Source organism: Ambystoma mexicanum, chromosome 1p, assembly GCF_040938575.1.
Source record: "Ambystoma mexicanum isolate Mex_15411 chromosome 1p, UKY_AmexF1_1, whole genome shotgun sequence".
In the NCBI taxonomy this organism is placed as follows: domain Eukaryota; kingdom Metazoa; phylum Chordata; class Amphibia; order Caudata; family Ambystomatidae; genus Ambystoma; species Ambystoma mexicanum.
In genome coordinates, this window is record NC_090921.1 from 189627152 (window position 1) to 189651936 (window position 24785).

Below are 24785 nucleotides of genomic sequence, written 5' to 3' on the forward strand. Positions count from 1 at the left end.
ACCAGAGCATGTATTGCCAACAAATGGAAAGAAGAACACACACCGAGTAAGAGGAAATGGATCAATGTAGCCAAGAGCATTTACTTGATGGAAAGAATTAAGTCAGGGCTCCACGGAAGGCCGGGCCGACAGAAATGGAGTGGTATCCCTTCACTGCTAAATACCTGACGGGGTGATGGGGAGGGATCTAACGGTGTTTAGAACTGAAACAGGTTAAAGTAGTGGAGTGATGGAGAATGTCCGGGACTGCTCAGAGGGTGATTAAGGTGTGAGGGGTGGGAGGTGTGTTAAGAGTGCTGAAACGTTAGAGATGCAACTTACTAGTGCTTGTAAACTGAACAAAGAACGAGCACTCAGGGTCAGCCGCTTCTCCAAGCAATGAGCTGGGGGTAGATCTCTCTCCGCAGCAGGGGCCTCCCTCCGGAACAGCCTTCCTGCCTCCCTGAAACTTGAGGAGAACCATCTCCGGTTCCAGAATCACCTCAAAACCTTCCTCTTTGCCTCCGCTTTCTCCCCCACTGAATCTGCAACTGGCCACTCACCGACCTCGGTCCTTGGCCCAGCCACTCTTCCCCGCACTGACTACCTGCACTATGGGAGTGTCTTTGTATCCTACAGCCCCTTCTCCCGGCACTTACCTTGCACTTGCCACCAGCTGGCCCTATTATTTATCTTGTTTTCTACTAACCACTTACTGCACTCTCCTTGCACTTGCCACCAGCTGGCCCTATTACTTATCTTGCACTTTTCCCTGTCCCCCTACCCTTGCACTTGCGCGATCTGAATGACACCTGGCCTAGTAAGATCGTTGTCTGTTCTCCCCTTGTCCCCCCTCCCTGCCTCGTCGCGCCTTGAAACACTTGTGTATAGGCGCGTTACAAATGCCATATCATATCATATCATATCATATCACTCAGTACCAGGGGGTGGGGAGGGTGTATTTGGAGGACTTTTTTTTTTTTTTTACCAGTGGTTGTGATTTCATGTTCACGGTTGTTTGGAACGGTAAAGTTGTAATGTCGTCGTGTTCACCTGAAAAACAAAATAAAAATGAAATGTGCAAAAAAGAAAATAATGAACCAAAGAATGCAAACAAGAGTATTGTGAAAGAAGGGTCGGTGACCCAGTATTCAGGAGAAGAGAATAAAGTGTATGTGAATATTGGTGAAAGCGAGGGAAAAACGCAAACCTTAACAAAAGGAACTGATATAAATACATGCAAGGTTAAAAATGAGTCAGAGACGAAGCACTTGAAAAGGGGAGACAAAGTCAATATTACAAAGGGGTCGGTGACCCAATTGTGGAAAGCCTTTGTGACCTGGAAGAGAGAGGTGAATAAAGAAGAAGAAAGCTTTGACAGGCTAACTCATCACATAAATAAAGAATCTGAGACTCATACACAAGAAGGACATATATGGGGCAAAGGGATACCCTAGCAGAAGAGTAAACTAAGGGTGAGAAGCAAAGTCACATCCTGGGAGGAGAGTAAACCAGAAGTAGGAAATAAAGTGACATCCTGGCAGGAGAGTAAACCAGGAGTAAGAAGTGAAGTGACGTCCTGGCAGGAGAGTGAACCAGGGGTAAGAAGCAAAGGAATATCCTGGCTAAAGTGTAGACCAGGAAAGAGAAGTGAGACTTCTACATGAGACAAGAAGATAAGAAGAGACAAGGAAGTGATCCAGGAATGAGAAATTAAGAGGTATACTGATAGAAACCCGGAATAAGAGAAGGAGTTATATCTTAGCAAACGAATAACATAGGTGCAAGAAGATAAGTTGAGTTGTGTCCTCACCAAGGAACAAATTAGGAGAAAAGAGACAAGAAGAACCTGAATTTGTGAACCTCAATGAGAGAACTCAAACTCTTTTCAAGGATTGAAAGGAAAGTTACAAAGATTTTGGATTATATATATTAAAGCAATATAAGGGAAGGCGCATACCCCAGAAGTAAAACCAAATTGAGACCAAGTATAACTGTCATGTCAGTGCCACTGGCGCACACATTGGTAACCATCATGGACTATTTTGAACTCATTTATCTTCATAATACTGTTTGAACAACCCCTATTCACACTTTAGTCCTTAATTTCCATTTGCACGACTTTGGTACTTTCTTATTTAATTCAGCTAACTACATGTACCATAATGCACCTTGCTAAAGTTATCAATTCCTGGCTATTCCCATTCATCAGTATTGGAACCACAATCCCCAGAAGCCCTCACGATCTGTGCTGCTTCCACCTTCTCAGGACCAGAGAGGGAGGAGGCAGATTACCTTCAGGTGTGCTGCTTCAGGTACTGCCAATTAGCCTGCCTAAGTACAGGGCAGGGCTGTATTTAAGCAGCTGCCTGCAGGAGCTCAGTCTCTTGCATTAAGAGTTCTCCCAGCACCTTTTTGCCTTGAGCCACGATTTAATGCTGTTCCTGTTGCCATTTCATCCGGCTTCTGATTCCAGCGCTCCTTGCTGCCCTGCTCTGCTGGGCTCCCTGCCTTGCAGCCTGTTACACTCTTCTGCCTGCAGCCCTGGTTCTCTGGGCTCCCTGCCCCGCTGCCCTGCTCCTCTGGGCTCTCTGTCTGCAGCCTACTACAGCTCTCGGTCCTGCTCCTCTGGACGTCCTGCCTTGCTGCCCTGCTCCTCTGGGCTCGCTCCTTGCTGCCCTGCTCCTCTGGGCTCTCTGTCTGCAGCCTACTACAGCTCTCTGTCCTGCTCCTCTGGGCTCCCTGCCTCGCTGCCCTGCTCCTCTGGGCTCGCTCCTTTGCTGCCCTGCTCCTCTGGGCTCTCAGTCCACAGCCTACTACCGCTCTCTGTCCTGCTCCTCTGGACTCCCTGCCTTGCAGCCTATTACAGTTCTCTGCAGTCCTCTACAGTTTGCCTGCACCTTGTGCCATCCGTTACTCCAGCCCTGCTTCCTTGTTTGCAGCCCCCCTGTTTCCTGGCTACTGCTCCATTACTCTCTTCCTTGTTTGCAACCCCCTGTTCTTGATCCCTGTCCTTTTCTTCCTTGAGTCTTTGGTTCTCCCTTAAGTTATCCATTTCAGTTATACTGTTTCTGTACAGACACCCACAGCTGTTGCTCCCAGCCATGAGCATACAGAGTGGGCTCCTGTTATAGCAATCTGTGCAGAAGGCTGGAGTTTCCAAAGGTCCGTGGAACACTATTTCCCATTTTCTGCATACACCCCAAGAGGGAATCCAGTTTGTTTGTACCTTTGTATTCTCTGCCCTTTTTGTTCACATCTACTGTTACCTATTCTTCTTTCTTGTTGAGCTTCCTGCTGTGTGTGCTTATCTGTCACCTTACATCAGCACAGCCACCTAAACCCTACCTGGGTGCCCGGTGCCACTCTTGACAGAGTGCCATCCTTGACAATAACTAAGCAAAAGAGCTCAAACAGAAGAGTCATTTTCCTGGTGATAAGTGGAATGATGTTAACATGCTGAATGTTGAGAGTGAACTTTACAACGGAAAAGAAAAAGAAGTACTTAAGCCAATACTATGGAACTGTAAAGAAGCAAGGAACATTGAAGGAGCAGAGTGTGGAAAGGCTTCACCCAGACGTGCTGGATAAACCTTCAAACTACTAAAGAAACCATAGAGGAAGGGAGGATCCCTCTTCTCTATCAAAACCTTTGTGCCCTTTTATTTGTTATGGACTTTGAGACTTTATGTTGAGAACTTGGGAAACAACCTACAGGCATATAGCTTATCAGAACCCTATACACATTGTATTAAGTTTATAGTGTAAGGGTAAGATTAGGAATTTTGCACAGAGGATGGAGGACACTCTTTTGTTTAATATTCTGACACAGATGTTCCTTAGTTTTGTTGAGGTAGAGAAACCCATTAGTCATAGGGACAGGTCAGGGTTTCCTCAACCCTCTTATTATTTTCACAATAAAGGTCCTGTTGGACATATTACTGCGTCCGAGTCTTAGTCTTGATCCCTTACACCAGACACCAATACAATATGTAATTGTAATTAGAACAACAATGAAGGACAAAGCACATCCTGTTAAGTTCAAATTGTTAAATTAGGTAAGTTTGTCTTGCAAAATAATATTTTGCCTTTAAAGTGTATATAGTGCTGGTCGCAAAAAGGCATCTGATCACCACAAAGAATACCACACCAAAAAGTCTGAATCACAATATGTATTTGTTATATGTACATTAAGCAGTAGTTTGAAGGTCTGTAGCTCTTTGTCTTGAAGCAAAAAGGGTCTACTAGGGAAAAGTTGTTTGCAAAGTGTCTTTCAAAGAAAATATCTTTGGAAACTTTGCAAATACTCCCCAGCGACACTCCAAGTCCACTGTGCACAATGACCTTGTCTCCTGGACTGGATCTTCATGCGTCATCAATCATCTGCTCCATAATGGAAGGTCAGTTTTTTCTGACTTGACAGATGGGTATCTGAGGCAGCTGGCCTTGGATTTGGGGAGCTGTACCTGGACAGATAGCAACAAAGGGCCAAATGCGTCCGCCAGATGAGCCCACAACACATGCTTCATCAGTTATTCTCTAGGCTCCACTCTACCTCTTAACCCCAGGGTGCTGAGCTTGTGACCTCTCAGTGAAAACTGCCTCTCCCCCACGTTGCCACAACACATGCTTGGTGCTAAGGGAACCACACCTAGTTTTGTACAGATCCTCATACTATTTTCCGACTCCTATTGGTCCTCACTAATGTTCCGCCACATGCTTGTTTCTCATTCACAGCCCCTCATAAATCATGTAGGCTTATGGTGCGTATGTCGCATCCTTTTCTGCTTGTCTCCTATCAACCCCTCTTTTCATCCCCTAACTCCATCTTCTCAGCTCTTCAGTCTGCCTTCTCCCCACATCCTTTCACCTCGACCTTAGCTCCCCAAACTCTAGGCTTCTGCCTCCTTACAGCCTCTCCAATATCCTGTTCCTAACTGACTTTTAACACATTTTAATTAAACCAAAACATTCTAACACACAATTCAAAAAAGTAAAAAACAAAACCGATAAAGAAAAATAAATAGAGGTATCAGAAATAAAACAAGTACACAGGTTTTTCGAGACGCAACAAAGGCAAGAGAGGGGGAACAGAGCTAGGACAGAGACTGCCTTCTCCCCACATCCTTTCACCTCGACCTTAGCTCTCCAAACTCTAGGCTTCTGCCTCCTTACAGCCTCTCCAATATCCTGTTCCTAACTGACTTTTAACACATTTTAATTAAACCAAAACATTCTAACACACAATTCAAAAAAGTAGAAAACAAAACCGATAAAGAAAAATAAATAGAGGTATCAGAAATAAAACAAGTACACAGGTTTTTCGAGACGCAACAAAGGCAAGAGAGGGGGAACAGAGCTAGGACAGAGACAACAATCTCACTAGGCCAACTGATGTTGAGATTGTGCAAGTGCAGGGGCGGTGGGAGGGAAAAAGTGCCAGGGGAAAGAGGAGGAGGGCAGTGCTGTACGTGGGATCCAAACAATAACAAGAAGTGCGGCCAGCAGGTGGCAGTGCAAGGGTAAGTGCAGACAGCAGGTGTCCAAAAGTGCTGTTTGGGTTACTGTAGGGTTACAGATACAGCCCCAAGTACAAAGGTTGATGGGAGGCAGTGCAGGAGTGCAGCTGGGCGGGCAGGGACCTGGCCCAGAAATCATAAGGTTGCCAGGTGACCAGTGCAGTATCAGAGAGCAAATCAGCAGGGGAGAGGAAGAGAGAAGACAGACACAAAGAGGAAGGCCTTGAGGTGCTTCCGGGATCGGAGTTGGTTCTCCTCAAGTTTTAGAGAGGCAGGGAGGCTGTTCCAGAGGGAGGCCACAGCTGAAAAAAGAGATATACCACCAACTCGTTGCTTGGAGAAGCGACTGACCCTGAGGGAGTTGGAGGTGGAAGATCGAAGAGCTTGAGTAGGTAGGTATTTACGAAGAGAGAGTTGGAGCTATAGAGGACCCAGACCCCAGAAGGCCTTGTGGACAATGCAGAGGCTCTGGAACTTAATCCTCGCAGCCACTGGGAGCCAATGCAGAGATTTCAGTGCTGTAGAGATACGATCTCTGGGCTTGAGGCCAAGGACAAGTCTTGCAGTACTGTTCTGGATGAGTTGCAGAGGGCGGAGAGTAGAAGCAGGCAGATTTAGAAAGAGGCTGTTGCAGTAGTCCAGACTAGAGAGAACCAGAGCTCTAGAGACAGTAAGCTTCTGGGGGAAGGAGTGGAAAGGAAGAATACCTCTGAGGAGGTGCAGTTGGTAGTTTGACTTCTTAGAGACGTCAGAGATGTGAGGGGAAAAGGAGAGTGTGGAGTCGAAGATGACCCTGAGGTTCTTAGCCTCACACGTGGGAGATGGAAGAGGGCCAAGTGAGGCCGGCCAGGGAGTGACAGGAAAGGAGGGTGCAGGGGTGCCGATGAGGAGAATCTCTGTTTTACTGGCATTAAGGCAGAGATTGTTGGAGGCACACCACTCCTGGATAGCAAACAGACAGTCAGAGATGAGAGAAGGAGAAGAGGTGGCAGAAGGGAGTCTGAAAACGGGCTGAGTGTCATCCGCATAGCACTGAAAGTTGGGGCAGAGAGCGGCAATGCAGTGGGCGAGAGGTGCTAGGTATTGGTTAAACAGCCAGGGAGAGAGGTTAGACCATATATAATAAATCTATGGATACAATACCTACATAAAAAAAAACTATCAGCAATAGCTCATTAAAATCGATGCCTGTGGAAATGTACTCTACTTAGGTCCAATGGTTGCTGTCAATTCGACTGTAATGATTCATTTTACTAATATGAATGTTTCCAAAACCACCATAGAATAATCAGGTATGATCTAATTTGGGGGGTTGAGACTACGTGATATGTTGAGGACTCTTCCAATTAGTTATATAATCTGGGAATGAGATTTGAAGCACAGAAGAAAGCTCTCACCAAATTACTGGATGTGAGGAAGCCATGCCTGAGCCTGCAACTTTACAAGACGTTCCTGATTCCTAGGTTCTGTACTTCACTTTCTCTACCAGAGGGAGACTAAGCCTAGTGCTCTTTTCCCTTGAGTCAGAAGAACAAACTGAGTCTGACATCTTTGAGATCTATGCCCATATTAAGCATTGTTGTCTGCGCAGACACCAAAACAAGAAAGTGAGGCATCTGACAGCATCTGCGACTTGTCTATGCGAAAGACCCAGAACTGCAATTAAGCTACAAGCAAAGAAGTAACGTTGATTCTCTGAGGAGTATGCCTCCTAACCTCATCTGCCATTGCTGGAGATTGCCTGAACCATGGCTGCTCTTTCAATAAACTAGTTTGCACTGAATCACAGCTGCACACTACATGTTAATCTTCCCCATAGCTGTCTTCCGTGCTTGACGATCCTCCAATAACTCCTACTTCACCACCACTGGAAACTGTGACCACTGACCCTGGCCACCAATGGACCACAGAGCTGACACGCCACAATGGATAATTGCTTAGGATACTAATCACGAGATGGGCTCTCCTGGGTTCAGCGAGTGCACATGAAACCAAGAAACGATCCGAAACACTGTCCCTGTCAACATGAGGGGACAGCACAAAATCCCATTCAACTAATCTGAATCTGGTCATAACATGCATAAAGTATATTTAACATATCCCACTGTGTGGACACTTCTTTGTTGAAAGAAATACGGTTACATAGTATTCCTAGTTACTTTGCTTGCTTCCTGAGAACTAGCCTTGATTGCTTGACCACTTCTTGTAAGGCAGATAATCCTTTTTCTAATGGATGCTTTCCTCCCATGTTTTTCTCATCAATGATAATCCTGTCCGCAGCAAGGCTGATCTTCGGAAATTCTTCTGCCACTTGGGATGCAAATTGGTTCTATGTCGGCTCCGCCCTATCCTTCTACACACCTTTCACTGTTCATGATGACAGGGCCCGTAAATATCATGTGCCATGCCCCGCCACCTCAGTTCCTTTTTTATGCGCACTTTGCATGCTTTGGGAACACGTTACTTGTTTGACTGAAAAACTGCCCCACCCTGCTAAGAACTCGGGTTTCAAACCTTATGTGGATTGCAGCCGGCAGATGTCTGTTTTGGATCCTCATCACATCTGTTTATACACTTTAGGGGAGAAGCACAACGTCAACAATTGCAGCTCTTGCCAATCCCTGCATCCCATCTCCGTCCGGGAAAGCGCAGGGTGTTGGGTGAGGGCACGTTGTCTCGATCGTGGTCCCGCAGTCGAGGTCACGCAACATGGAGCACCTGTAATTGTGATTGGTTACTTATAAGGTGCTTAATACGCAGAGGTTTCCAAGCGCGGACCTGGGGATCGAACCTGTGTTTCTCTGCGTCGTCTTGCTTCCAAGGCCAGCGTGGTGCCCTTGAGCTATCCTCCTGTTAGGGACAGTTCACCCTTGAAGAATGAACATGCACCACAAGAGGTTTTGCTCCACAGAGGGTTCATCCCATCGTCCTTCTTCATCCTCAAGGAAGAGAAGTCATTGTTTTAGAGACTCCCCAGAAGTGGTGCCGCAGGTACCGTTTCCCACCCAATCGTCAACCCGGCTTTAACGGACCCGCCGTTATGCCACACACCGGCAGGGTCCCGTAGGCGAACACTCCCACATACCTATGGGCTCAGACCTGTACCCCACGGGCGACAATGTCTCCCGGTCCCACCCTCATCTTTGACGGGTGACAGAGCCCTTCTGCAATGCGCCCCACTTCGGATGAGGTAATTTATGACAAAAAATGAGCCAGATCTATGATGAGGAAGGCAAGCTTATACCCTATGGGATGGAACTGATGGGCTCCAGAGAAGAGAGAAGGAATTTTATGGGGAAGGTGAGGACATCCAGTTACTGGTATCAGACCATAAGGAGGCCAGTGGTCTTGACTCCTCCCCTGAGCTGAATATTCTTCCAGCCCCAACATCGGGTGGGCCTCAACCATCCTTCCAGAGGTTGATGACCAAGATTGCTGATACCCTTGGGTTATCGGCACCGTCCAGACCAAAGGTCCAATTTGAGATAACGGACATTCTAGATGAAGATGTCAGACTTCAATATAATTATTCCTACTCGCCAGCTATGATGGTAGAAAAGGAGATGAACTGAGGAATGTGGCCCTCAGCAATCTGTTCCACCCAACTGATCCGAGATGTGAAACTGGTAAACAAGCGAAAGGGAAAAAGGTGAGCGCCTGAAAAAACCCTCGATAGCTTGAAAGCAGACAGCAGGGCTCCAAGGTGCAGAGTGGACGTGAGGCAGGAGCAGGTATGCTGTAGACTGGAGTTGGAGCATGATCAGAGAGCCGTTAGCAAGCTGGAAGGTAACTCCGTAGATAACAAGAAATACAGACTGCAGGCAAAAGGGTTCCATGGAAAAGCGCCAGACAGGACTACAGGAAAGAATGACAAACCGAGAAACCTCTGGATGTTCTTAACATATTTTGGTGTAGGCCAGTCACAAATGACGGAGATCTTTCTTTCATCCATTTGTATGCCATCAGAAGATAGGATGAACCCCAAAATGGCACTTTTCAGGTTTGACCAGGAGATTATGTTCTCTTAAGTCGATATAGGACTTCCCTAACATGGGAAACATGGTCTTCACCCTTCTTGGAATATCTAAGAATGTCATCCTGATATGTGATTGCTGACTGAAAAAGGTAATCAGAAAAGGTATGGTCAACAAATTGTTGGAAAACAGCCAGGGTATTCAAGACTCCAAAGGGCATTACTCTGTACTCAAAGTGACCAAAAGGGGTTTGAACAGCTGTTTTCCATTTGTCTCTGTCCTTTAGTCTGAGAAGGTGAAATGCGCCTCTAAGGTCTAGGTTCGTGAAGATGACAGCCCCACAAACAGCTTCCAGTATATCCGGAATAAACAGAAGAGGATATTTGTCCTTGTTAAAGCCTTGATAATCCAGGTATAGATGAGTTCTTGCACTCATTTTTTAGGGAAATACAAGGGATCCTCCATTAAAGCTTGTGACCGGGATACCGGACTAAGGCTAACAAAGGAATCAATAAAGAAAATAACTCAACAATACTATGTAGCAAAGACTTGAGACATTTTAGCCGCAGATCAGCTGAAGGTGGACTATCGCCCTTTACTAGTCCCATTTCAACAACGAAGAAAACTGAGCACCATCTACTCAGAACAAGAGTTGCACAAAAACGAACTCTCTTTTGGTGCCAAAGAGGAAACAACTAAAGCTTGCAATAAGATGTGCAAAAATAACTCCAACATTGAAAAACATGGAACAGCTAAAATAGCAACCAAAGCCTATAAGAACTGCCTAAAATTGTTTAAAATATCTCTGTATCAAGCAGATTCAGAAGTGATGCTTCGAGCCATTTGCGGAAAATGCTTGAGAGACCTCTGGGCGTTAGCAAATTCAACAGCCAAAGATATCAACAATACACTGCTAAACAACGTAGTGGAGCAAACCTGGGTGACCTACTTCACGGCCCTCTTTCAAAAACCTCACAAAGAGCTAAATATTCTCCCCTCGACTTCGCCAACAGTCTGGGACATAGATTACGACATCGGATGAATTTTAGCTAAAATAGCCAAGCTGAAAAACTTGAGAGCCCCTGGGCCCGACGGGTTCACAAACATGGACTTGAAAACAAACTCAGAAGATTGGGCCACCTTCATTGCAGGTGTAATCAATAACTGCATCACGACAAATTCAATTCCGAATTCATGGAAACGGCCAACGTTGTGCCTATTTACAAAAAGACAACCCAAGGAGTTATCGTCCAATAGCCCTGCTGGACATCATTTGAAAACTCTTTGGGTCGCTCTTGTTGGATGAATTCCAACCCTGGGCCAACACCTCGGTCTGCTTGGACCCCTACCAAACGGGTTTCGTGAAGAACTTGGGAACAACCCTGAACATCATGCTCCTGCGTACACTTGAAGGAAATCCAAGAGTGTTTCTGGCCTTTGTTGACCTGGTCCAGGCATTCGACCGGGTCATCCGGAAAAAACTGTGGTGGAAACTGACAAAATGGAGATGCCCCACTTCGATCATGGACCCCATCAAATAGATGTACTCAGAAATAACAATGAGAGTAAGAATCAGCAGAGACGGACAATTTTCTGGTGAAATCCCGACTGTGAGAGGGGTCAGACAGGGTTGCCACTTCGCCCCGGTCCTGTATAATGCCTACATGGGTGACTTTAAGGCTCAAGAAGGGAAGATGAGATCTTTTCCCCCAACGATAGGTAACGAGAAAGTGAGCCGTCTTTTAATACGCCGACAATATCATACTGTTGGACCAGACGCCCATCGGACTCCAGCGTCAACTAAATGGCTTGCTGGCATACGTTAAAGAGAACGACTTGGATTTAACACATAAAAAACAAAGATCATGATCCTGGAAAAAACAGCAAAGCGGAAGAAAATGTTCCAGTGGTATATTGCAGGCGTACAGCTCGAAAAAGTTTCATCCTTCAAATACTAAAGCATTATACTTAATGGCAGTTCACAGGAGATGGCTATGCAGACCACACTTTACGCCAAAATTAAGACCTTTCGCCTCTCAAACAAGGTTATGGACAAAAAATGTGGGCGTTTTTCTATGATGCCAGCGATTTACTTTTATAAAGCCCGAGTTACACCGGCTATCTCCAGAAGCAATGCCATACATACCGGAAAGAATCTGGCCAAAATTAGAAGGTTTTTATTGGTGTAAAGTGCTAAATTTACCAGCCTCAACACCAATAGCCTCGATAAGAAGGAAGCTAAGCTTGGTCTCTCTCAAGGGGATCATTGACCTAAATGGCTTGATGCTATTCAGAAAGATTGAATCAGCCTCCCAGCCAAAAACCTTAGAAATTATTCACAAAGAAATGGAAGGAGGCAAAAACACAATGCTATCAGACTGGTCAAAGAATAACCTGGCCTTACTTCACGAGATTGGAAGCACAGAGGATAAACTGGAGAATAATCCACAAAAAAACGAAAAACTGTCTCACAGAATGGGACTGGATTCAAACCCTGGAGACAGCGTCAAACAATAAGTTCTCACACTTACTGACAAACATGCAAAAAGTGAACAAACCGCTGGAATACTTGACAAAATCTCACGATAGAAAGCTGCGATCAACGTTCTTAAGAGCACGTTTGAATTTATTAAAAACAAACAAGATCCTAGGGGACAGTCAATCACCAACTTCTGTCGCTTCTGTAACAATAAGGAAAAAGTCAAAACGATCTGCCATCTGTTGTTATCCTGTCCTGGTACAGCTACAATAAGAGACAGATAGATGGGCCATCACCTGAACGCCCTTCAGACCTACGAAGAGGAGGCCTGGTGGCACCGCCTGATGAGTGGCACCAGCACAAAACTAGTGATAGCAGCAGCTTCATTTTTTTCAAAATCTAGGCTTGGAGGCGGCATAGGACATGAATCTCAAATGAAGACAAACCATGATTGGACTAAAGTATCAAGCGAGACAGTGTAACGCTGAGCTTGGTCAGTGATGATTTTACCTTTCGGAGAACTGAACGTAAAGTGATCATCTTGCAAAAATTGTAATACAATTAAGTCAAGTAATAAAAAAATAAAAAACAAATATGCCTAAAATAACACATGGTGCCAGGGGCGCCGAGAATAAAATTACAATTAGAAATGCAAATTACACAACAGAGAAGGTTAATGTAATTAAAAAATGATACCAGATTAGGCACGACACATACTTATATGAGTACAGCAGGAATTAATAATATTATAGGCACTTTTCTGCAGTAGCACCATGAAATGCACATGCACTGGCACAAACATTTGTATTCTGAATGGGGGGAAGCAATAGTAATGAGAGGGAACACTCTTACTAGCACAAAGACTGAAGTTACATACAGTATAGGATAAGGGAGCATGATCTTTTCATACCATCATTACATTTTTTGTAACATATTACCAGATGTATTGGGGAGAAATTTGAGTAAGTGACCAGGGGTTAACGTGTACTATTTTAGGAATAATGTAATTACACAAGCAATCACATTAGTATTTTAAGGCCAGGAATTAATAATTAATAATTTGGCATTTATATAGCGCTACGAACCCTCGGGTATCTGAGCGCTGCTTATTATTACCCACAGCCTGAAATTAGGCTAAATAAGTATTATTTGTTTAGAGAGCTCACACCCTGAGTAGCATGACTTTCAAGAATAAAGGGTAGATTGTTAAGGTTACTTATATAGTTTTTAGATAAAACATACCCATGGGTGAGAAGCACAGGATGTACGCTGGGCAGTTCGGGGAATTGAAACCATCTACACAACTGAGGGAGAGGGGAAGGGCTCAGGGTGAGCCTAAGTCAACAAAACAACCATGTTAAGCCTACCTTATGGCCGCACAGAAAAAAGGAATGGCCAAAAGTAAAACTGCTGGGTGGTAGGACTTTTACAATCATTACTGCCCTAGGGCTTCCATATAGTTACACTGAGCTGTTCATGCAATACAGGCATGGCGTTATCAAATATGAATCATTGCTGACCACAGTCTACTCCATACAGGTTTAGGGTGCAATGTTGTGGGACCAAAATTAGGGGCTTAAAAAGTGCACATGGCCAAGTAATGCTAGGAACTACTGGGGCAGCACATCAAAAAAAGAATTACAGTGGCTAAGGAGCTTCAGTAGATATCCCTTGCACCACAAAAGAAAAGTAAAAAAAACAAGGAGCCCATCTAAATCTTTAGGAGAACCAGAAAGTAAGGGGCCAGAACCCCAAATATGTACTAAAAAATATACTGTAATGAATGTGATAATGTCAACACGCCATCTGAGATAACCGTCCCTCATGTGGCCAGGGTGAGGCTATGTGAGGGAGGAATACATGGGGGAGAGGACACAGCATCGCTGTAAGAAGGCACATACTGTTGTAAGGAAGGCATGGTATCAATATTAAGACAGACAAAAGTGACACAGTTCAAGGGTGCTTATTGAACTTTAACAAAGGTGTGATTAACGCCTATCTAAACCTAAATCTACAGATGGGAGCAAGCTACGACCATCAAATAATAATAAGGCAGTCCTAGTGATATGATATGATATGGCATTTATAACATGCCTATACACAAGTGTTTCAAGTGGAGTCTCCTCAAAGTAAAAGGGCCTATACTAAAAAACCTAATGCCAATCCTTACTGCTAAATACAAATAGTGTGGGGTAATGTTAATGAAAAAGAAAGAAGTGTTCACAAAATTATATGTCAGGATCTTCAGGCCGTTGCCCTCCCTTCCCCACGTTTTCGGCAAGGGACAAGGCGATTCAGTCGAGCATAGCACACTCTCAGGCTTCTTTGGCACGAGGACAAAGTTCCATTACCAACATCAGGACCTTCTGTGCCCAAGTCTCTTAAGTTATCAAAGTCTCTTGATTCAGAGGGTCTGATGTGCCAAAACAAACAAAAAGTTCCTTTCCTCTTACAAGTACTCAAGTCAGCTGATTCACGCTTCACACTGGATCCCCCTCAGCCGGGCTCAGATCCCCTTCTCCAATGTTCAGAGAATATTCTTTCTCGGGTGACTCATGGTTCACCCCGGATCCCCCTCAGCCGGGCTCAGATCCTTCCTCTAACACAATTAGTCTCCCTCAGCCGGGCTCGGACCAATTTCAGTTTGTGTTAGCTATCAAGCTAGCTATCAAAGACTTTTACATGTGCACAGGGTTTAGCTTGACCCTTTGCAGGACCACTTCGATTTCACAATTCACTATTTACATTTGCAATTTGCTATCTCTCAGTTGGATACCTAACAGAGACCTTCCAATGAGCACCCACATGGTGCCGGACCACTCTGTATATGGTATCTATCTTGGCTTCAAAATTTCAGTGACATCTTGGATATTCAATTATATTCGCGTTGGTCATCACATATGCCTCACATTCTGTTCTTTGCAGATTTCTTCATACAAGGTTGCTGCTTGCAACCTTGGGTCTAGTACAGACCGGTCTGCTATCAGTCTCCCCAACTCACCGGCTGTGCTGACTTTACTGACACTGCTTTGTTGTAGGAGCCAAGGACAGTACCACAGCAGCAATCGCTCCTCCCCGCCTAGGCTATCGATGCAGGAGAGTCCCGGGTACCTTCGACACACAATGCACCTTTCTTCAGCTTTAATTCCAGGTCTTATGTTTATTATTCTCGAGGGCTCGTGAAAGTAGCGGTTTTCCTCTGAAAAGGCCAAGGGCAATTCCCTCCTTGCAACTCTTTCTGGTCTTTCCGTCTTTCTCCTCGTATTAAACTGCCATCTCGGAACTGCTGCTTCCTCGTGTGTTTTACCTTGCTCAGAGTGTGATTTTGTGCTCTGGATTTTATCCATGTGGGGAAGTGTGATGGAAGTCGGTTGTGTGTAATTATCAGTAATTGCTTGACTCTTCCTGACCCTTGTGTTGGGACATGTCTGGTATAATGCTCGGTTGTTAGTCCATTTTCTCTCACAGTGAGCTGTCCGTGAGAAAGTGTTTGTGTCGGGAAAAGGGGGGGGGGTTGAGTTCCTAGGTATCCTACCTGGATCCAAAAGCAATGGCTGTGTCCTGGCCACCTGGATGACAGATATGCCGGGACTAGCGGGTGAGACACTGTCTGGTTTCTCACAGTGGCTATTCTGCTGGAACCTGGTTCCCTGGACCCGTGTTTCTGTGCTTGTGATATTCCATCTGAGCTTAATCTTAGTTTCCTGCGGTTTACCTAGCTGGTTGGACTGGCTGGTCATTCATGGGACTTTTTTCCTGGCCTCCGCAGTGCTGACTCTTGTAAATCCATCGAGTCCAAGTGCATAAAGTGGGAATTTTTATGGCCTGGATGTCAGGTGGCTTGCTGCTGCTCTGCCTCAAACCAATTGTTGGGATGTTCAGGGTCGCAACCTAAGGTTGCCCCCATTGTGGAACCATTTCTTGCTGACTAGCACCCAATTCTGCCCTCCTGAGCCATCATGGTTCCCTGGGTCAGGTTCTTCCATGCTACTCTGGCCATCCTTCTGGTTGCTGATGCTCCTGCCTCCTGGGTCGTCCATTCCGGTGTTCTGTTTGTTGTTCCTTTCAGTAATCTGCATACTTAGTGGGTCGGGGGTTTCACTCCCTAGGCTTACTAACTGTGGCTAGCTAGAACTAAATCTGACACCCAAAGTCACCTGTTCACCTGCCGTTCTTGGGCTGATTTCTCCAGATCTAGCACTGTGAGTACTTGTCCCAAGGTTTTAGGATCCTGAGATATTGTGTGTTTCTCCAGGGACCAGTAGTAGTGGACCTCAAGCTTCACCCTCTAGCATGTGTTCCCATTGACTGGATAGCTTTGTACTCTCTATGCAACCCAGCGCGTATTGTCCTGCTAGTTCTTGAACCCTTGGAATTAACTCTTTGTGATGTTCTTTTCTGCTCCCCTATATGGTTCGCTATACCTGTTGTAGGACCTGAGTGGTAGAAAGAAAGAGAACTAACCTTGTTTTATCCTGTATCTTCGGTAGACCTCTTGATTCCTATTTGAGAAATGTTGGAAGCTCTTTAAACTCTTTTTCAGTGACTTACTTAAGGTACATGCATGAACTGAGACATTTATGCAAGGTCTGCCATAGGTTCCTGTAGTTTTTAGGAAAAAGACACCCAGCTCATTTTCAGGCTACCCTTGGCCTCCTTCTCCTCCTCTCCTACCCTCATCTCTGACTGTCTGTCTGCCATCCAGGCTTGGTTTGCCGCCAACGACCTCTGCCTTAATGCCAGTAAAACTGAGATTGTACTCATCGGCACACCCACTCCCTCCTTCCCTGCAGCTCTCTGGCCGGCCTCTCTTGGCCCTTCTCCCACTACCACCTGCAAGGCAAAAAACCTTGGGGTCACCTTCGACTCTGCACTCTCCTTCTCCCCTCACATCTCTGACGTCTCTAAGAGGTCACACTACCAGCTGCACCTCCTTAGAGGTATTCTTCCTTTCCTATCCTTCCCCCAGAAGCTCACTGTCTCCAGAGCCCTGGTCCTCTCCAAGCTGGACTACTGTAACAGCCTCTATCTAAATCTTCCAGCCTCCACTCTCCGCCCTCTGCAACTTATCCAGAACAGTACTGCGAGACTTGTCCTTGGCCTCAAGCCCAGGGATCGTATCTCTTCAGGACTGAAATCTCTGCACTGGCTCCCAGTGGCTGCGAGGATTAAATTCAAAACCCTCTGCATTGTACACAAGGCCTTCTGGGGACTGGGGCTGAAATACCTTCAACTCTCTCTTCCTAAATACCTTCCTTCTCGAGCTCTTCGCTCATCTGCCTCCAACTCCCTCGGGGTCAGTCGCTTCTCTAAGCAACGAGTTGGTGGCAGATCACTCTCTTCGGCAGGGGCCTCTCTCTGGAACAGCCTTCCTGCCTCCCTGAAACTCCAGGAAAACCACAGCCGGTTTCGGAAACACCTCAAAACCTTCCTCGTTGCTTCTGCTTTCTCTCCTCCCCTCCCTTGATGAACTCCTGCACTGCACTTGTTACCTGGCCACCCTTCTGCTCTCTGGCCCAGGCCCTGTCAACGGCCCACCTGCACTGCCTCCCTGGTAACCTCTGCACTTGGGGACTGTTTTCTGTATCCCTTCAGTCCCCTTTCCAGCACTTTGTCCGCACTTCCTTGTACTTGCCTGTTTTTTATGTATTGTATTTATCTTATTTATTCCACTTCCCATGTACTGCACTTCCCCCCTCCGTTTCCCCCCTTGCACTCTTCCTTTCTCCCCTTCCCATGCACTTGCGCGATCTGAATGACACCTGGCCTAGTAAGATCGTTGTCTGTCCTCCCTTTGTTCCCCCCCTTGCCTCGTCGTGCCTTGAAACACTTGTGTATAGGCGCGTTATATATGCCCTGTCATATCATCACATCATATCATAACCCTGCTGGTGCACATGGGGCTTTACAAAACTAAGACAAGACATAACTCGTGGATCTGTAGAAGGACTGAGGGCTATGTAGTCAAAGGACATATTCACGTCATAATGTTCCCTTAATCTGTGACAGGATTACAGATTCTCCCATGGTGGTAAATCCATGCAACATGACTATGGTGTGGTGTGGTAAGCCATAGGATCCTCTTCATATGTCCTCCAGTCCCAGCATTGTGTAGCTGGCTATGGCACCTTTCACCACAAGGTCTAGACAGGGAGCTTTGTCACCTATCATCCCCTTTCCTCCAAGCTCCTCCCTGAGTTGGGAATAACTGCTCCCCTCGGGTTATTGCTTAGGATGGGGGTTGGAGGTGGTGATGACAACCCCTTAAATCCTGTGGCCATTTCCAACACCCCTCATATTTCTGATTCCAATAACTCATCTTTCCCTTCAGGATCCATGCAAAATGTTCCCCTATTCAGGGTTTATATTTGTCTTTTCTAATGAATTCCTCCCTCCCTCCTATTCCTCATCTATGATGATCTATCCCCAGCACTGCTGATCTTCGGAAACCAATGTTCATTGATGGGTTTTCCTCATCTATGATAATCCCTCCACAGCGCAGATGGTCTTCAGAAACATTTCCAGCATCAAGGTGCACAGCACAGCTCAGCGTGTACTCCGCTTGACGCCCGTATGCGCTCTGCACCAGACGCGACGGCGGGGCCAATATATATCTAGGTGCTGTGACCCCACTTGTTCATTTCAGGAACACTGCTACTTTGTTTTTGTTGTGAAAAAATGCCTAATCCAGTAGGCATCCTTGGGCTTCCATCCCTGCACTGAATGCATCAGACAGATGTCGGTTACCAACCCCCACAGGATTTGTACTATCTGGGAGAGGAGCACGACCCCCATGACTGCTGACCGTGCCAATCCACACACCCGAAGGCACGCTGATTGCGGGTAGCAAAACTCCCCCGTTATTTCCATTAGATTAAATGTGAAGAAACAAGATCTCAGTCAAGGTCGAAGGGTGCAGAGCAGAGGTCAGAAGACTGGTACCCGGCCCATAAGGATGAGAAGAAGCACCACAAGAGATCCCACTCACCAAGTGATTTCTTTCGCCAGCACTCTTCACTCATTGCTTTAAGTACTCCCCACAAGCGGCTACACAGGTACAGTTGCCCACACATTGCTGCACCCCAGAGGAAGGGGAAGCCTTTAGACAAAAATGCTTGACATCTTTGCCAGGGCCACGGCGGCCCACAGGATGGACTGCCACCGAACGCCTAAGTGCTTGGCCCTTGCTCCTTTGGCCGAAGTCCCAGCCCGGTGCCGGCACGCTCTGCTCTCGATCGTCAAAACCTCAGCACCAGCACCACCCCCCCTCTACTTTGATGTCATTGGTACCGACAGCACCAGGGCTACCCTTGAATATGCCCCTCTTCCTATGGGGACATGTTTGTCAAAGATGGGCCACATTTGGGATGGATTCACTGTGTCCTAGTGAGGACTTTGTAGAGGAGTTCTACGGAGAGGGTGAGGATGTGTTGGAGTTACGACTACAAGAAGCCAGCGGCCTTAACAATTTTCTAGACCTGGGTATTCTACTGGTGCCGACTTCAGGTAGACCCCAGGCCTCTTTCCAACTCTTTATGGCCAAAGTAGTTGACACCCTTGGGTTATCAGCCACATCCAGACCTAACGTACTGTGCTACTCCCATTGGACAAGAACCTGTACCAGTTTGCTCCCTGCATCTACACTCCTGTAAGCCCTGGAATCTAGTAAATAACCAGAAACCAGCCTCCTATGTTGATGTGCGGTCAGAATTGTTTAATCAAGTTACTAGAGGGAAAAGCCGCATATTTAGCTGTAAGGGTAAAAGTCTTCGTATTCGTGACTTCCTTGGCCTTGAACAGGTGAAAAAGGCCCACATTCACTAATGACAAGTCCAGACTATTTGCTGAGCCATGCCTATCACGGGGCACCTGACAGAATGCATACGTCCCTGAAAACTGTGGCTACATGGTGCAGCACCGGAGCGAACCATCCAACAGCTTTTTTGGGTATTCTTGTGGTCAGAATATAAACCGGCAGGTCTGACCTGGCGGGCGGGACGGCACCCACCCGCAGAGTGGTAGTGTGCCCGTCTGGAAACACCGGTGCCGGTTAACCAAGGTGAAACCAAGGTTGATGTCTCCTAATATGATGCATTTAGTAGCAGGTTTCATGAATGGAGTGATTAAGAGCGGGATGTCGAGATCGGGGAGGCTAGGTCCGTTGGGTTGTCTATATATATAAAGAGAAGGTTAATCATGGTTTGGGGATCTGTGGTCAACTTCAGAAGAAACATTTTGTTACTCCGGAGTGGGGGCAGGACCTTATTTGTAGCAAGGATTTAGAAATGAGGCCAACACACTCTCCTGGTGCGTCAGTGCGGTTGGATCTATAGATAGTATATTTAGGTGAAATGGCCATGGAAAGAAGTGGTCCAGAAGCAACATGAAGCCAGAACTCTGTAGTGGCTAAAATGCCTAACTGCAACTCCACAATGAGATCATGGATTTACACTGCATGGACGCCTAACAAACTCACATTGATAAAAGCACATGTGTTGGTTCCATGGTAATAGGAAGAATACTGGCGGTATTGTTTAGTGAATGCTGTGTCTTGGAGGTGAGCGTTGTAAGGTGTGTGGAGGACCTCAGGCTAGTTCTGGGACCTCTTGGTGAGGGGAAACGTGTACAGTGTTATTGGGCGTTGTTTCTAGACCGAAGTCTGTGTCGGTGGACAGCTGAGTGGCCTGAGACCCATGCGCTGGTGGAAGGCAACAGGTATTGTGTACCACATGCACTGGGGTGGTCAGGAGTAGCGAGGCGTAGTGTGTGGCGAGAGCCAAGTGGTGTGGTTTCTAGAGAATAGGAGTGAGATTTAGCCAGGCAGGTGGGCTGATGTATGTGTTGGGAGTTGGAGGGTGTGAACCCTAGTGTGGATTATGAACCAGGGGATGAAGCCCGGCTGGTGACCAATTATGGAGTAACAGCCTCCTCAGGAGCGGGACTGGTGAGATCTGGGCAACTACAGATCTCCTGTCTGATCTCTGTGGGACTGGCTGGTGTGGCCCTGCACCTATTCATTTTAGGGTAGGCAGGAATGGAGAGGGAGGGGGAGGTTGGTTGTGAGGGCGGAGGCGTAGTTGTTAGTCAGAGCCCCAGCATGCTGAGCCTCACTGCCGGCATGTTGGGTTTTGCCCATAACGGGTGAAGGAAAGACAATCACAGGGGGTGGAGAGGGCAGGTTGCACAATGCAACCTTACTGTGGGCTATACTGTTGTGCACATACCTTCGGTTGAGGACAAGAGCTGGAGGCAGGCAATGTGCAGGGAAGCAGGTGGCGGAGGCAGCCAGGCTTGTCATGGGAGGAATATGTAGCACTGTGCCAGGGCAATCATCTGGATAGGCAACAGTGTGAGGTAAAGCTGGAGAACTTGAACTCTTGGGGAAGGAAACCCAGTCTTTTGTGAACTATACTAAGGGGATGCTGAGCAGAAGCCAAGAGCCGGAAGAGGTTCTACATTTTCCTTTGAACTTTTGAACACTATTCATTTTGAAGCCGACATCCCTACACTTTATACACAGTTAGTTGTGAGGGTAAGTATAGATTTTGGACACAGACAGTTACTTGATTTGGACAGCCCAACAAAGACTATCCTTAGTTTTATTTTGGTAGAGAAATCCCACTTTAGTATAGGGCAAGTAAGGCCTTACTCCACCATGGCCTTTAAGTGAAATAAAACCTTTGAGTATATATTTGAATCTGTTGTCTGTGTCTTGCTTCATGATGCCTTCCCATTACCAAGACGACTGGTAATGGCCCCATCTCTGTTAGAAGTCCAGTGAGTGGTGATTACTTCCTTGTAACGTCTGCTCTTTCTGGGACTCTCAGTTAATGAGAAACAACAACTATCATCCTGACTCAGTCTCTGATGATCATTATCTACTTATTGAAATCTAATATGGGAGAGTTTTTTTTTTACTGTGTATCATATCAGGTACATTCACATAAAAAAATGTTTATGTCTGAGGCGCTTAGCATGGCCTTCTGGTTCCAGGGGTTCCTCCAGGGCTTCTTTGTACACTTTGAAGGTTGTCTGTACATTCTACAAAGCAACTGCTTCATATATACATTGTAGCCAACTGGAATCTTTTCGCTCAGCCTCAATCCTTTCAAATTTCAGTACCTGTGTAACTCCGAGTGGACATTAATTTGATGTCCCGGCTGGTAAACTCATAACGAGACGTCCTTTTTAAAACCTCGACTTAGATTTTTCAATTACTATAGATTCCTACTGGCGTTGGCTGGTGGGAGAGGGGGCACTTTCAACAGACTCCGTATTAATGAGTTATGGAACCCTCTGAAATCGTCCAAGCGCATAAATGTGTTAGAGATGGCGATGATTTTCCTGGCATTAAAAGCATTTCTTTGTATTTTGTGGAGATCATGGTTTTGATCTTCATAGATTACACCACAGCAATGTTTAACATCGGGCATGGTCAAAATACATTTCTACCACTTTCCCTGCCTATGCCGGCTGGCTACAGAGCTTTTTTAGTGGGCAATTATTCCGTGTATGGTTCTCCAGCCTTTACACCAAGCTAGGGTGATGACTGAGACAACGGATGAATTGAGCAGACTGGCACACTCAAAACCTAAGTGGTAACTGAACCAGGAATTGCTCCAGGAACTGCTTCCTAGGTGGCTTTCCGCCACCATCTAACACATTTATGCGCTTGGACGATTTCCGAGGGTTGCCTAACTAATTCGCGCTTCTCCTTCTGAGGTTGATACATTAAGTACCATTACATTGGTAGTAATAATTACATCACTTATTACAGCGCTTAAAAGCGGGAAGAGCCTGTAATGAGACACTATATAAGACCACTCCTTAATATGTACTTTTGGAGGTGATTCACTTGTTTAATGCTAGTTCCAGGGCTTATGCTCTGCTGGGTCAGGTGAATCCTCTTAGTTTGCTTAAGTTCAGGTGTGCCTCCATAGTTTTAATGCATGTTAGTCTAAAGAACAGGACCGTGCTTAGAAGTATGGAAAAGTTATTCAGCTTATTGACAGTTAATCCTTGAAGTCCATGCTTGCAGCCAAGAGAAGCCAGTGAAGAGATTTCAGAGCTGGAGAGATACGATTCCTGGCCTTCAGGCCAAGGACAAGTCTTGCAGTCCTGTTCTGGATAAGTTGTGAAGGTCGAAGAGTAGAGGCAGGAAGATTGAGAAAGAGTTGTAGTCCAACCTAGATAGGACCAGAGCTCTGGAGACAGTGAGCTTCTGGGGGAAAGTGAGAAAAGGAAGAATACCTCTGAGGAGGTGCAGCTGATAGTTTTAGAGATGTGAAGCGAGAAGGAGAGGGTGGAAGGTTCTTAGCATCACAGGAAGGAGCAGGACGAGGGCCCAGAATGGGAAGCCATAGAGAGGAGAGAATGAAGCGGGTGTCCCATTGAGGAGGATCTCAGTCTTACTGGCATTAAGGCAGAGATCATTGGAGGCACACCATTACTGAATTGCGGCCAGACAGTCTTGTATGAGAGAAGAAGCAGAGGTTGCTGAGGGGAGCTTGAAAGAGAGCTGAGTGTCATCCGCATAACATTGAAAATTGGAGCAGAAAGTAGTGATGTGGTAGGCAAGAGATGCCAGGAAGAGGTTCAAGAGCCAGGGTGAGAGGTTAGCCCCCTGGGGAACACCACAAGTAGAGAGAGAGATAGAAGAGAGGAAAGACCACAGTTGGACCTGAGAGTGTCGGTTGTTAAGAGTGGAGTTCAACCAGGCCAGGGCCTGATCAGTAATACCAAGGTTGTCGCACAGAGGATTGAGCATGCTTGACCGTGTCAAAAGCAGAATATAGATCAAGGAGAAGATTGCCCTGCTGGGACCTGAAGATTACACATGCATCTCAGCAGACATGTCTGCATTAACCCACTTGTGTTGTGTTGTGTGCTGCAGCTAATTTTTTCTTCACAGCGTTTCAAGCACTAACATCCCCTTCATTCTTCAGGAGTTGAAGCTCCACTAACCTATTTTCTGAAAGATTAATTAACTGAATATTCTATCCCTAGGATTGTGTGTTGTCAGCACAATCTAAGTTAACACATCTTTTTTCTGCTTCAAAGATGGATAAAATGAGGATCAAATGTAACTGAAGAAAAGCTGCATGAGTATGAGTTCCATTTAATAATAATTTTAATAACAATTTCTTAGGGCGCACGTGTATGACGGCCTGGTGACAACAGTAAACATTGTGCTGTTCTTTCTTTTTGTCAGAGAGAAGCTCAGATAAAGTTCCATGTGCTCCTGACATCCTACGAGCTGATCACCATTGACCAGGCGGCTCTGGGTTCCATTCGCTGGGCATGTCTGGTAGTAGATGAAGCACATCGGTTGAAAAACAACCAGTCCAAGGTAAGAGTGATCTTTAAGGCTCTGCAACTCAATGTTTTGAGGACTTGTTGGGAGCCAGATGCTTTCTGCTGGACCTTACACGCTATATAATTTTTGAATAAACAAATCGTGTTAGTCTTTGGGCCTCATTATATGTTTGCCGGTAACCTGCTGATATTACCGGCGGGTTACCGGAAAACTGTAATACTGTTTCTGCCACTTGGTCTGCCGGAATTACTGGCAGATTCCAAGTGGGGGAAACACTGGTAAATCCTCATTCCATGGAGTCCCGTAAGACTCCATGGGGGGATTTGCTGGTATTAACAGCACCAGTATTACCGGGACAGTAATACCAGCAGTTTCTTGCAGTAGGGTGGCAGATATACCTCCAGCTCAGAGCTGGAGAAAAGTCCACCACCCTACCGCCAAACTGAGTGTGCTGCAGCTAATTAGTCTGGTGACTGGAGACTTCGGGGGAAGCAGAGACGACTCGGCAAAGGAGCAAG

General features: G+C 46.1%; 1 protein-coding gene across 14 annotated transcripts in view; it reads left to right on the plus strand.

Annotated features, from left to right (window-relative positions):
• CHD3 (chromodomain helicase DNA binding protein 3) overlaps positions 1-24785 on the plus strand; it is a 2755261-nt gene that overhangs the window by 781578 nt on the left and 1948898 nt on the right. For all 14 annotated transcript variants that reach the window (XM_069646310.1, XM_069646296.1, XM_069646309.1 and 11 more), the window contains exon 17: positions 24163-24300. In XM_069646310.1, the coding sequence (XP_069502411.1) occupies positions 24163-24300 (138 nt within the window). The remainder of the gene's footprint in view (positions 1-24162; positions 24301-24785) is intronic.